At 35.1% G+C, this 14915-nt stretch overlaps 1 protein-coding gene across 1 annotated transcript; it reads right to left on the bottom strand.

The window, feature by feature from the left end:
• Window positions 1–13067: 13067 nt before the first annotated feature.
• On the bottom strand, window positions 13068–14522 carry LOC107418136 (MDIS1-interacting receptor like kinase 2-like). The gene is made up of 2 exons (XM_025074115.3): window positions 13925–14522; window positions 13068–13417 (listed from the first exon to the last, which is right to left on the bottom strand). The coding sequence occupies exons 1-2, from the start codon at window positions 14520–14522 to the stop codon at window positions 13068–13070; spliced, it is 948 nt and encodes a 315-aa protein (XP_024929883.3).
• Window positions 14523–14915: the final 393 nt, after the last annotated feature.

The raw sequence follows: 14915 nt of genomic DNA, 5'->3' as shown, positions 1-14915 counted from the left end.
TAACAATAATTAAAAGAAATTAAAACCACAATTTCTTTAAATTCCCAAATATATTTTTGGCAACAAAACATATATTAAAAATATCATAATTGGCAATATAATTTAGATAGAAATTCTCTTAATATCAATTACATAAAACATATTTTTCTAATATTTAATTGACCAAAATTTCAACAATAAAATCTAGTAATTATTAATAAAATTCCAAATCCATAAATTTCTTAAAATCAAAATATTTCTTAATGCACAATTCATTCAATTTTGATATCAAAATTTCAAATATAAATTTACTAAATATTCAACACATAAAATATCATTTTCAAATATTCAATTAACATAAAATATTCATAATTTAACTTTCAAAAATAATTTAAAGGTGGGTCGCTCATCTCGAACATGCAATTCAATCAAGATCCTTCCTAAGAGATACCTATAGAAAGCTAACGAGACAAAGAATACATTACCAACCTCCACTGATCTCAATACCGTCGGGATTGGTCGGAAATGAATGGAAAGTTCCGGCCAAACACTCTCCTCCATGTATCTTACAAATGACTTAGAATTTAGGCAAATGGAGATCATTTTTGGAACAGGTGGGTCAAAAACTAGGGGGAAGACCGGTCTTATGGTCGGAAACAGCCCAAAAAGGGGTCAACCGGAGGACCGCCTATTGCCAGCTTTCGATGGCTGGTCCCTGCATGTCCACTGGCAAAATGGCCTGAAATGTGGCCATCAGCGTCACCTGGCCGTGGTCTCAAGTCCACCGGCAAAAGGCTGGTCAAGGGAGAGAGGGGGAGAGAGTCAAAGGGGGGGGGAGAGAGAGAGAGAGAGAGAGAGAGAGAGAGAGGTCTCTGTCGGGCTCGGGGAAGAAGAAGAGGGAGAAGAAAAAAAGAAAAAAGAAAAAGTGTTTCCCCATGTGGGGGAGAAAAAAAAAGAAAAAGAAAATAAATATATATAATATAATATAAAATAATTTAATTTTTAATTATGGCTGACATGTGGCATTTTATTATCATGACACATGACACCTTTATTGAGTTACACGTGATACACACTGTTCACACGTTTAAAAAATAATATTAAAATGATACGATATTCAAAATAACTTTGCAGATCCATAACTTGCAAACTGCATGTCCAAATCGGGTGTGCCGCTAGTTGTATCAATGAGTACTTTACAACCATGCATGAGTAAAAACTCAATTTTTCAAGAACAAAAATTCAACTCCGACATCCTTGAACAGTTTGCACCTCAGCTTGTTTTGCCTATAACTTTCAAATCGTAGCTCCACTTTCGACATGCTACTAGTCTATGGATTTGTGTCGATGCGTACTATGCAACGATATTTTGGTGAACCTAGAATTCTATCCGAATCAAAAAGTCAACATTTGAACTGTTTCGATCAACAACGGTCAAACCCGATCAACCTCGGTCAATTTTGAGAAATTTCTGATGTATTTTGTGACGGGGTGTTACAAGTACATCCTTAAGCAGAAACATCATTAGCCTGTAATGGTGATGGTAACGGAGATGATATAATGTCTCCTGGATGCTTTCCGGCCCATGATCACTTCTAATGTTACAACTTCAAAGCTGTACACGTCAATCTTCTCATTTACTTCCATTGACTAAGTAAGCTCTTCGAAGAAATATGACGGGTTAATATTTTCCATTGATCAGATACTTCATATGCCAACTGCCAAAAAGTCACGTGTATATATATATATATATTATTGAAGTCAGTTAGAGAAATGCTATAGGCTTAGTCTAAATGTGTAAATAGGGGCCTTGAATGTGTATATACAAAAGATAGTGAAAAAAGCATTCAAGCTAATCTCGCTAGTCTATATAGTAAATATGCATAAAGTACTATCATTAGATAAATGATCAGTCTTAACATGTATGAGAAAATCAGCAGGTAAAACAATAATCAACTTGATATGGTTTTAAATTATTTTGCCAGGTAAATCTATTAACTTTTTTGCCAGAAACTTCTCAATTATTGTTTTTCCAAAATAAAAAAAAGTACTATTTCTATGGTTCGAATTTATTGTTTAACGAAATGACCACAACAAGAAATTTCCTGGTTGCTAAAAGTATAGAAAAGATGCATTTTTTATTGTTAATAAAAGAGTAACTTTGAAGGAAGTGGAAGAATTACATGGGACTAAGTACCAAAGGTTCCTGCAAATGGAGTCCAATTTGATGACTCTTGATCTAAAGCTGTAGCAGAACAGAGTCAGAGATGTGAGCTTCATATTTATCATCCTACAGAATGTTCTTACTTGATATGTCTCTATGGACTATAGCTGGGCAACACTCATGGTGCATATAGGACATCCACTCTCGTAGTCCACTCAAACTCTATTACCTTTACATTATCACTCAGTATCTTTACTAAAATTATAGGAATGGATCCTATAATGATGTTTTGAAAACTAAAATTGGCAAGGGATGCAAGGTTTCCAATAGATGCATAATTGAGCCAATAAGATGGCTCTCATACAGTTGAATAGTTTTAACATATTTTAGCTGTCAATGGACACAGGTATGGAGCACTTAGATGGTTATCCCACAAATAAAGTTTCACCTGAGATTTAAGTTGTCCAATCCCCTTGGAGGATGGATCCATTTATATTGTTTTCCCAAATACTCAGCTCTGTTAAGCTACTTAAGTTTGCCACAGATGTAGAATTGAGCTAGTGAGATGGTTATCATACAAATAAAAAAAAAAGTTAGAGATTTAGGCGGTCCAATCTCATGGGTAATGGATCCAATTATTTTGTTTCGGTAAGTTCCAAATAGATTAATTTGCTCAGGTTTCCAATAGACACCGGAATTGAGCCAGTGAGCTGGTTATCAAACACACAAAGCAGACTTGGTGATTAAGCTATCCAATCTCATTGGGAATGGATCCTCCTATTATGTTTTCACTAAGTTGCAAATTGGTCAAGTTGCGCAAGTTTCCAATGGACACATGAATTGGACTTGAAAGATTGTTAGTATAAGCATAAACCATTTCAAGAGAAACCGATATGCCTTTTTGAGGTGGTACAGAGCCATTCAAATAATTGTTAGCCAAAGCAAGGAAATGTTAACTTGTCAAAAGGCATATTGAGAAGGAATGTTTTAGAGAGATGATTGAACCTCATATCTAGTAAGGTAAGTGTGGAAAGGTTCCATAAAGGGAGTTCTTATTCTTGAAAAATGGAGATAATTATTCTCGTGGATAAAAGAAATTAAAATAATTAACTTTTTTTTATTCCTCTGTTTAATTGAAGGTTTCGCATTTCTTAAAATAATTAACCCTTTTTATTCCTCTGTTTAATTGAAAGTTTGGCAGCATTTGTTCAGAAAAGCCCTACTTTTAAATAATGGATGAAATCAAATTTTTGGTTCTATTTAAAAAAAATTTAATAGTCCTTTTGAAAATCTATTATGTACAATAATTTAAGTTTTTGTTTTGGTATGGTCTTTTGTATGAATTTATTGTCCCCGAATCATGTCGTTTTCTTTTATTGCCAGGGACCAAGAAGACTATTCCAGTTTTATGAAAATGAGTTGTTATCTTAACGGTTGTTTTTCGATGGATTAAGGCGGTTTTGTGTCCATTTGATAAACATGCTACAGACTAGTAATGACCTATAAAACATGTTACACACACAGCGGGCAAATTGGGAATGACTTGAATGGTGGCAAAGCCCTTTTATTGAATTGATAAACATGTTACATACTGGCGAAGTCCTTTTGCTTGCAAGTATCACGAGGTCAATATTGACTTTAGAAGTTTCTAGAATTATCTAGAGTTTATTAAATACTTGGATAGGAAGAAAAACATTGGCAGTTGAGAAAGAAATATCTCTTCAATATAAAGAGGAGCACCGACCTTAAGGAAATGTCCAGAAGTTTAAAGGTAGTCCTAGGATTGTCAATGTGAGTATGCATGTTTGTGTATTAGTGTAAAATCATTAGTGTATTCAAAGAGTCTTGTACAAGTCATTAATATAATATAGGTGATTAATTCCCAACTGGTATCAGAGACCTATATTAGCCACAACATTCATTGCCTTTGATTAAAAGAACCTTGGGTTTAGGCAAGAAATGAGGAAGCATAATTGGCTTTGACTTGCAGTTTATGAATTTAGTTTGACTTCAATTTTTCTTTTTCTTTATTATTTTTCCCCCTATTTGGAATAATGCTGTATTTTGTACAACTATATTGTTTGACTTAGTCATGTCATGTGCAAATGGTTTTTTCTTTTTCAACTTTTGGATACGTGGCTTCGACTTAAGAAAAATGAATTGATGGGTTTTGTTTGATTTTCCTTTCGATATGGACCTCTAATTTTCTAGTCGGTTGCAATAATGAAGAGGAAGATATCGTATGCACCACTGATATATATATATATATATATATATATGTTATATAGCTCAATAGAACATTATTAGAGAGAATTCTAAATGCTACATATATAATTTCATTCATTATTGTATAAAATTGATATTTAGATAAAAATATATCATATCAAGTTACATAGTTATTCTTAAAAATTGAACAAAGCATTGAAACCATATATTTAAAAAAAAAAAAAATGCTGTTATCAACTCGTGACAATACTTTTATAAGCAACCTCTATCTGATTAGTTTTACTTAAGATTCGACTTTTTTATTATTATTATCTCTATTTAGAAGAATCACTTGAGATGGGTTTGCCTGTTTTTTCTTTTCAGATTCTAATGCAAAGCTGGCTTTTGAAGTCTTATCCATTAAAACTCACTCAAGACATTTCCCTCCAACGGAGCAATTTCAAATACACTCTAACTCTGTTTGAAACAGAGTTATCTGTCCAGCTTTATATATGAGTTATAGTTTATAACATACCAGAGAGAATTAAAACAAAACAGTACATTGCTATCATTTGGTTCAACATGAATAATATTTGGAAGCAAACCCTCTCCCTGAGCCATCCCGCTTAAGTCTTGGGGTTTGAAGCAGACAACTAATAAACTGTGATTCATGTTTTGTTATATTTTTTGGCATAAGAAAAAACTCTCTTTGTTTGAGAGATTACGACATTGCATTACATATTTTAGATGAATTTAAGGTACAAAGGTGTTTTTGCTTGTGTGCTATGTATTTTGTAGTTCTGTGCTGTTAACTTATTCAACATCAACATTCAGGTGATCTTATTCAATTCCCACATAAGGGAATGCAGCATTGGATGAAAGCAAGTATAACTTGCATTTGATTACCTTTTAGATAATGTATAATTGAAAGGCCATGTGAATTTTGAATCTGTTTTTGCAGGGCTTGCGATTATAATTGTTGTTGCTGCAGGATAAGGGCGTATGCCTGATGTACACTATGGACAAAAAACTATGTACCATAAAGAAATGGTTTTACTAAATATTATAAAACATTTGGAACGAAAACCACGGCAAATTTTACTTCGGCTCCATCTATTGGTAAATAAAAGTGTAATATGAAATTGTTTGTTCAGAAAAAAACTCGTACATGAAAACCAGATCATATTTTTTCTCCATCAATTATACTAGAAGATAGACACCAGAAAATCCCTTTGCTTAATTAATAAGACATGGCATGACCAATTCGTGGTATATCCAAGCTCTGCCTATCTTATTATAAGCATGAAAAGAAAAACATTTCTGCGACTAAAAAAGAACATTAGAAAAGCGAAAGAAAATGCAAACACTCTGAGATAATGATTTTCATATGAAAGGGCTTGGATAATGATGGTAATGGAGTTGACAACTTCTGAGATACTTGCTTCATAATTGGCCGAGACTGCATTTGGTTGCAGTCTCTGCAATGGATAACCTAAACCAATTTTCTACAAATAAACTGAGTTCTTGCTATAACACTTTAGTCATCATGGATAAAACAAACTTCCAATCAAATTTTATTTGGCCAAATTTCCATTACCATAGTGTAGTCACGAAATGCAATTTTTGTTATTTTATTTTTTTTCCTGAAATTATCCTATGCATCTTTTCCTCTGCTGCCAACCAAAAAAAAAAAAAAAAAAAACAATTTTATTTTACATATCCAATTTAAAAATTTTATTTTTAGGTATTCCCCGAACATGAGTTCTTCTAACTATCAAGTGTCATTTTCTTCAGTCTTGTCCTCAAAAGTATATCTTTCCATTAAAAAAAAAAAATAAATAAAAAATAAAAAAACTCTGAAATTAAACAGCGAGCTAATGCTAGAGAGAAAGGAAGGGAAATTATGACTACCAAATGCCATATTAATTGACTCATGACACGCTGAATGCAGGGGAAAAAATCATTGAAGGTGGGAAGATATGCTCAAGGAGAAAGAAAATGGATATGAGGACTGAAAATGGCAACAAAACATTGCTAGAAATGTTAATCGGAAAGTGAATATGAGGACACCTTCTCAAGTTACATACAGTTCTGCAAAATTGAAGGGTTTTGAGCATCTTAACTATATATACTTTCTGAAAACAGAACATATATGATCATTTTGTCTGGAAAAATAACAGTCATAGGTCATTATGATTATGGATTTTGCATTACATAAATAGATTTAGGTAACATATTGCAAAGCAAGTATTCAAAGCTTTTTATTCCTAGAATGCACATTTTCAACATCTCATAGGAGTAATATTTCTGTGCTAAAATTTGGATGTGTGCTGCTGCCATTTTAGAAGGACAGGAACTTGCATGTCTTGTGACAGAATATGAGGTATGGATATTGCACAAAATGCTAAATCTGAAAAAAGAGAATAACCGCTTGAGAACACTGCTCAGGTCTAGTATGCTTTCTAGATCATGAAGGTAGAAATTGAAATGGTTCAAAGAAGATTGCCTATGTTTTCCAAATTTGAAAGAAAATATTTTGTTCTGTTAATTAAATTTGAAAGAAAATATTTTATTCTGTTCTGCTATTTTATTGAAAGGTTTGGTTAAGAAGTCCAGCGATAATCCAAAGCATCAACTTTACGGCCTTGCATGCTGTGGTATTACTAAATATTATTAAACATTTGGAAAGAAAACGACCGCAAATGTTGCTCTGTCTCCATCTATTTGCAATTGCAATACCAGATCATTTTTTTAATCCATTAAAGACACCAGAAGCTAGACATCACACAACCAAGTCTTGGAATATATAAGGTCAGGCTAATTTATTAAGCAAGAAAACAAAAACAGCCCAGTGACTAATGAAGAATGACAGAGTGAAAGAAAATGCAAACACACACACAGATACATCTAAAACTAGGAAAAACTGCAGCAATTTAGGATGTCCATGTTGGGGAATCAAATAGCTGCTTTATTGTAATCATATGAAAAGGCTCTGATAAATGCTAATGGAGTTGACAGCCTCCTAGATACTTGACTCACGGTTGGCGTAGACTGTGGACTTTGTCGCAGGCAAACAAATGCTATTTTTGCAATGGAGACCACTTCGTCTGCTATTGGTCTTGTTGGAGGTGAGAGACTCTGGTCCTGTACTAATTTATCAAAATGCACTATATTTTATAAGCAAATTGAAAAAGAAACCCACATTTATCAATATGACCTACCTCTTAAGTCTTCCACTTATCAAGTGGTTTGAAACAAACCGAAATTAATAATTGCTTCCCAACCAGGACAACATGTTTTCTTGGTTTAGGAAAATGAATTTCGTGGTTTTTTTCTTATTTTTCCTTTTGAAAGACTTTCTGCTTCAGGTGGTTCTAGGCCAACCAATCTAAATATCAACATTCCAACCAAGACCTTAATTTCTTTTCCCCTAAAGGATATAAAGACACTAATTAGACATATTTGTCAAAATTAATGATTTTATGATTTCTTTGAATTTTCCTTAACCTCTTCTCCATGTTAAGTGTGTCTATTATGTAGAATTTGTAATTTTTGTGTATGTCTATTAACTATTGCATTTCCATATTTCTTTGAACTTTCATTCTGACTGGCTTTCATGCTTCTTAACTTTACTTATTAACTTAACTTGCTCAATTTATTTTCCATATTAGGCGTGTCAATTACTAAAGTAGATTTTATAAAAGAATGTGTTTTTTGAAGTGTCTATTTATGAAAGCAATTAAGTACTCACTTAGTAAAGAAATGTCTTATACTTAAATAGTCACTGCCATAGCAATGTAAATGCTCTGTTTTTGCCCTATTTGATAAAAGAAAAAGTCTTCGCTATATATATATGTATATATATATTTTTTTCTGAGTGATCTTTACTAGACAGTGACTTTTACCTTCTAGTATACCTTTTACTTTGAAGTCTTATCTTCTTGTTAGTAACAACCCAAAAATAAAAAATAAAAAATAAAAATAGGAGGATTAGATTAAAAATCAACAACTACTGTAACAGTCCAGATCACCCGCATGCGATATTGTCCGCTTTGGATCCAGCCCGTACGGTTTTGTCAAAACGCGTCGCAAGGGAAAGGTATCCACACCCTTTTTTAAGGCATGCTTCGTTCCCCTTTCCAACCGATATAGGATCTCACAATCCTCCCCCCTTGGAGCCTAGCATCCTCGCTGGCACACCGATCCGGGTACTGGCTCTGATACCATCTGTAAGGACCCATCCAAAATTTCTCACCGGAATCCTAGACAAGCCCTAATCCTAGGTAAACCCTACCGGACCTTCCAATGGAAAATCCGGCAGAACCTCCCCTAAGGGTTGGATTTACCACAAATTTCCTGCACTGAAAACACAATTCTATAAACACCACCTTATTCCTCCCATTTTACTACAATTTGTTTCAACAAATTTACAACACCCCAAAATACTAACAGGGAATTAATATATGAATATAATTTCCAAACACATATTCAACATAAAAATATATGAAATTTATCAACCCAAAATAGTTTTGAAGGTGGGTCACTCACCTCGAGCACACAATTAACCCAAGATCCTCCATGGGATCAATTCCACGACGCACACGTGTTTCTAGAACAACAATATTACACAACTCAAATAAATTAATATTTTATTCGGAAAAATAATACCCAGTACCCAGGGGGGTTTAACACAAACGTTAACCAAAATTTACGAGTAATATACCGAATCGAAGCTTGTGAAATGAGGATCGCATTACCGGCCTCCATTGACCCCAATTCCACCGGTGGTGGTTGGAATTTGCCCGGGAAGTACTGGCCGAACTTCACATCCTCATGACTCGCGAACCACTTCGAATTTAAACAATTGGAGACCATATTTGAACTCAGAGGGCCCAAAATAGCGGAAAAGTGGAAGATCGGATTGGATTGGCCGCAAACGGTGAGAATCGCCGGAAAACTCAACCCCATCGCCACCGACTTCACGGGCCCGATCTGGGCAGGTCCGGCGGCATTTGGCCGGGAAATTTGGAGGGTGGCATCGCCGAGGAATGGGCTCCTTCCCTGGCCAGCATGTGTGGCCGTCCGGTGGCCGGAATTTAAGAAACGGCAAGGACTCGAGAGGAGGAAAAAGGAAAGGAAAGGAAGAAGAAGAAAGAATTCCGTGGGGGGGGGGGGGGCTGGGGTGTTTCTCCCACATGGGGGAAGTAAAAAAAAAAAGAAAAAAGAAAAAAAGAAAAAGAAATAAAAAGAAAATAAAAGAAATAATTAAATAATATTAAAATAATATTATTGTATAGAATAATAATAAAATAATATGGTATTTAATCATGGTAGACATGTGGCATCTCACCGTTGTGACACATGGCACCCTTTATTAAGTCACACGTGGCACACAGTTCATATATTTAAAAATAATATTAAAATAATACTGTATTTGAAAAATTCTACATGTTCATAACTTTCAAACCACATGTCCAAATCGGACGTGCCGCTAGTTTATAAACTCGTATCGACGAGTACTTCACAACCATGCGTGAGTCAAAGCTCAACTTTGCATGAACAAAAAGTCAACTCCAGCACCCCTTGGACAGTTTGTACCTCAACTTGTTTTGCTCATAACTTTCAAACCGTAGCTCCGTTTTTGGCGTCCTACTAATCTATGAACTCGTGACAATGTGTACTTTTTGACGGGACCTCGGTCAATGTGAAATTCCATCAGGAGCAAAAAGTCAACATTTGACCCCTTTTCGGTCAAAGATAAAAATCCGATCAACCTTGGTCAAATTTGAGAAATTTTCGATGTACTTGGGAATGGGGTGTTACAATCCTTTAGGATCTCTTTTTTGAACTCAACGATATCCTACTCTTGGATTCTCAATTGGCAATACTTAAACCTTAAGTCGCTCTTGGAAAAACCAGTGCAGATTTTTAAATCATGAAGAATGCATATGGGTCAATAAGACTATTTTCTTAAGTCAAAAGTCTCGTGGTGAATTAATCTAGCCGAGAAAACGACGTGGAAGCTCGAGGTTAAGAAAATATTCTTATGCGTTTCTGTGACGTATAAAATTTCGAGGATGAAATTTTTGTAAGGGGGGAAGATTATAACACCCCGTCCTGAAGTACATCGAAAATTTCTCAAATTTGACCAAGGTTGATCGGGTTTGACCGTCGTTGACCGAGAAGGGGTCAAATGTTGACTTTTTGCTCCTGATGGAATTTCACATTGACCGAGGTCCCTTAAAAAGTACATGTTGTCACGAGTTCATAGACTAGTAGCACGTCAAAAACGGAGCTACGGTTTGAAAGTTATGAGCAAAACAAGTTGAGGTCCAAACTGTCCAAGGGGTATCGGCGTGGACTTTTTTTTTATGCAAGGTTGAGCTTTGACTCATGCATGGTTGTGAAGTACTCGTGGATACGAGTTTATAGACTAGCGGCACGCCCAATTTGGATATGTAGTTTGAAAGTTATGGACATGTAGAAATTTTCAAATACAGTATTATTTTAATATTATTTTTAAGTATGTGAACTGTGTGCCACATGTGACTTAATAAAAGGTGTCATGTGTCACAACGGTGAGATGCCACATGTCAACCATGATTAAATACCATATTATTTTATCATTATTTTATATAATAATATTATTTTACTATTATTTAATTATTTTTTTTATTTTGATATTATTTAATTATTTCTTTTATTTTCTTCTTATTTCTTTTTCTTTTTTTCTTTTTTCTTTTTTCTTTTTTTTACACTTCCCCCACGTCGGAAAAACACCCCAGGCCCCCCCCCCCCGAAATTCTTTCTTCTTCTTCCTTTCCTTTCCTTTTTCCTCCTCTCGGGTCCTTACTGTTTCTTAAATTCCGGCCACCGGATGGCCACATGCGCCGGCCAGGGAAGGAGCCATTCCTCGGCAATGCCAACCTCCAAATTTCCCTGCCAAACGCAGCCGAACGTGCCCAGATCGGGCTGGTGAAGTTGGCGGCGGGGGGTTGAGTTTTCCGGCGATTCTCGCCGTTTCTGGCCAACCCAGTCTGATCTTCCACCCCTTTCCCGCTATTTTGGGTCCTATGAGTTCAAATATGGTCTCCAATTGTTTAAATTCGAAGTGGTTCGCGAGTTATGAGGAGGTGAAGTTCGGCCGGTACTTCCCGGGCAAATTCCGACCACCACCGGCGGAATTGGGGTCAATGGAGGGCGGTAATACGATCCTTGTTTCACAAGCTTCGCTTCGGTATATTACTTGTAAATTTTGGTTAACGTTTGTGTTAAACCCCCCGGGTACCGGGTATTATTTATTCGAATAAAATATTAATTTATTTGAGTTGTGTAATCTTGTTATTCTAGGAGCATGTGTGCATTGTGGAATTGATTCCATGGAGGATCTTGGGTTAATTGTGTGCTCGAGGTGAGTGACCCACCTTCAAAACTATTTTGGGTTGATAAATTTCATATATTTTTATGTTGAATATGTGTTTAGAAATTATATTTATATATTAATTCCCTGTTAGTATTTTGGGGTGCTTTAAATTTGTGGAAACAAATTGTAGTAAGATGGGAGGAATAAGGTGGTGTTTATAGAAGTGTGTTTTCAGTGCAGAAAATTTATGGTAAGTCCAACTCCCTCCCCTATCGGATTTTCCATTGGAAGGTCCGGTAGGGTTTCCCTGGAATCAGGGCTTGTCTAGGGTTCTAGTGAGGAATTTTTAACGGGTTCTGACAACTACATTCTCCTCAAAGGAAGACATTATGTAAATTTTAAAATATAGAACTGGACTAGATTATTTTAAATTTAGTCCAAATAGATTGAACTAATATAAGTACAATTAACACAATTCAATTGGACCACATGTAAACTATGTTCTGACCTTATCTTATATGTTCCCAATAACAAAAGCAATAAAACAACTTTTTTCCTATAATTACTTGTAAATTTATGCTTAAAACAGAGATATTTGTTTAGCTTTATATATCTTCTTCATTATATAAGTTCTTTGGAGAGAATTGTAATGGTAACTTTCATTTTCATCAAGAAAGGCTTCCTTATCAGAAAATTATGGTCATGGGTAATGAAATAGCTTGTTTACCTTTCTTTTCTTTGTAAATTAATACTTGAAACAACGATACCAGTTCAACTTTATATTGATCCTATATTTGAAAATACACTTGAGGGAAATTATGATATTGAAAAAACAACTGTGATTCATGTTTTTATATGTCTAGTTTGACATACAAAGTAAAAAATAAAAAAAAACCTTTGCCTCTTTGATGGGCAAAATGTGACATCCCATTTCATATTTTAATTTGCATTTGATCACAGTTCAGATAATTGTTATTCCAGCTAGACAAAGAGCTTGTCGCTCATGATATATTATGGACGAAAAACTACCATCTATGGAAATGGTTTTAGTAGATATTATATGACATTTGGAATTTAAATGCCACCAAATTTAGCTTTGGCTCTATCTATTAGCAAATTAAAGAGACTCATGAAATTGTTTATCCAAAATCAGAGAAATACAAGAAGCGAGATAAATAAAATCTCTTTACTCATTAAGACGTTACACTGCCAAGTCTTGGAATATCCAAGCTTAGGCTAACTTAATAAGAAAGAAAAGGTAAACAACCCAGTGACAAATGGAGAAAGGCAAGACAGAGTGAAAGAAAATGCACACAGACATGTAGACAATCTAAAACAAGGAGAAATTGCAGCAATTTAGGATGTCCATGTTGGGGAACCAAACAGCTGCTTTATTGTAACCATATGGAAAGGCACTGATAATGATTGTAATGGAGTCGACAGCTTCTGAGAGACTTGCTTCATAGTTGGTTGTGACTGTGGACTTTGTTGCACGCATGCAAATGCTATTTCTGCAATGGAGACCACTTGGTCTGCTATTTGCCCCTTTGGAGGTGAGAGACGTTGGTCAAGTACATCCTTTAGCAGAACATCAACAGCATGTAATGGTGATGATAACAGGGATGATATGAGGTCTCCAGGATGCTCTCCCATGATAGATTCTAATGCAAACACTCCGAAGCTGTAGACATCAATCTTCTCCTTTACTGCCATTGTATAAGCAAGCTCTTCAAAATAATATGAATTGCAGTTAATATTTTTCCGATGACGAGATACTTTGCATATGCCAAATGCCAAAAAGTTAGTAACATTTCCTTCATGGTAGTTGGTAAAATAAATTGTATACAACTTCTTCTAAATATGTAAGTAGAGACCTTGAAAGTGCATATACAGAATATAGTCAAACCATTAGTTTAACCTCTCTATTATCTAGTAAATATACATAACTACAATTAATGTGATCTGGTTTGAAATTCTTTTGCTAAGCATGTAAACCAGCTGTCTTATGTTTTTGCTAGGAATTTCTTAGTTCTTGTTTTGACCCAAAAAAGGGGGGAAAAAAATAAAAGCTACAATATCTATTGATCAAATGATATTTTTTTGTCGTAATGAAAAAATATGACATTTCCTGGTTACCAAAAAGATCAAAAAATGAATTGTGGATTTAAATTTTGATGGAACTTTGATGGAATACCTACCTGGGGTTGACTAACCTGAGGTTCCTGCAAATGGAGTCCAATTTGATGAGTCTGGATCTAAAGTTGTTGCAGAACCAAAGTCAGAAATGTGAGCTTCACATTCATCATCCAACAGAACATTCTTACTAGATATGTCTCTGTGGACTATATCTGGAAAACATTCATGGTGCAGATAGGATATCGCGTTTGCCAAACCTTTGACAGTATTCACTCTTTTGAACCATTCCAACTCCATTGCCTTTAAATTGTCGCTCAATATCTTTACCAAACTTCCCAGTTCCACGAACTCATACACCAAAAATGAGTATCTTGTATGTGAACAAAATCCAAAAAGCTTGATGATATTGCGATGGCGCACTTTTGGCAAAATACTTGTCTCACTTTTGAAAGCTTGTTGATGGTCTATTCCATCATTCTCATGGAACCTTTTCACAGCAACAAGTTGACCAGTTGATAGTAGTGTTTTATACACACTACCATTCCCTCTAACTCCAATGCAATATTTGGAATCAAAATTCTCTGTTGCTGCAACTATTTCTTCATGAACTTTTTTCCCATCGTGGTTCCATGCAGCAAAGAAAGCTTCAATTTGTGTTTCTCTTGGGTCAACCATATTCCTCACTCTTTTTTCACAAATAAAAAGCATCCCAACAATGATAAACAATAAAAATAGAATGCCGGAGATAGATACTATGATTGCAATTACAGCTTGATTTCTATTTTTATCTTTAGGTGTGGGGCAAGGCTTCAAACTAGTGTTGTTGCCGCACAATCCTTTATTACTGTCCAAGGCTTCCATTGGAGCTTCAGTGAAAGCTTTGATGTGGGGAAGTGGACCTTCTAACTAATTGTAGGATATATCAACAGTTGTTAAGCTTAACAATTCGTTAAACATGGATGGTATTGAGCCTGGCAGATTGTTGTGTGAGAGGTTAAATGTTTCCAGCTTATCCAAATGACCAAGCTCCGAAGGCAACTCTCCTGAAAGCAAATTCTTACTTAGATC

This window comes from Ziziphus jujuba, chromosome 3, assembly GCF_031755915.1.
Source record: "Ziziphus jujuba cultivar Dongzao chromosome 3, ASM3175591v1".
Taxonomy (NCBI): Eukaryota; Viridiplantae; Streptophyta; class Magnoliopsida; order Rosales; family Rhamnaceae; genus Ziziphus; species Ziziphus jujuba.
The sequence above is the reverse complement of the archived record's forward strand: the minus strand, read 5'-3'. Positions and strand labels throughout refer to the sequence as shown.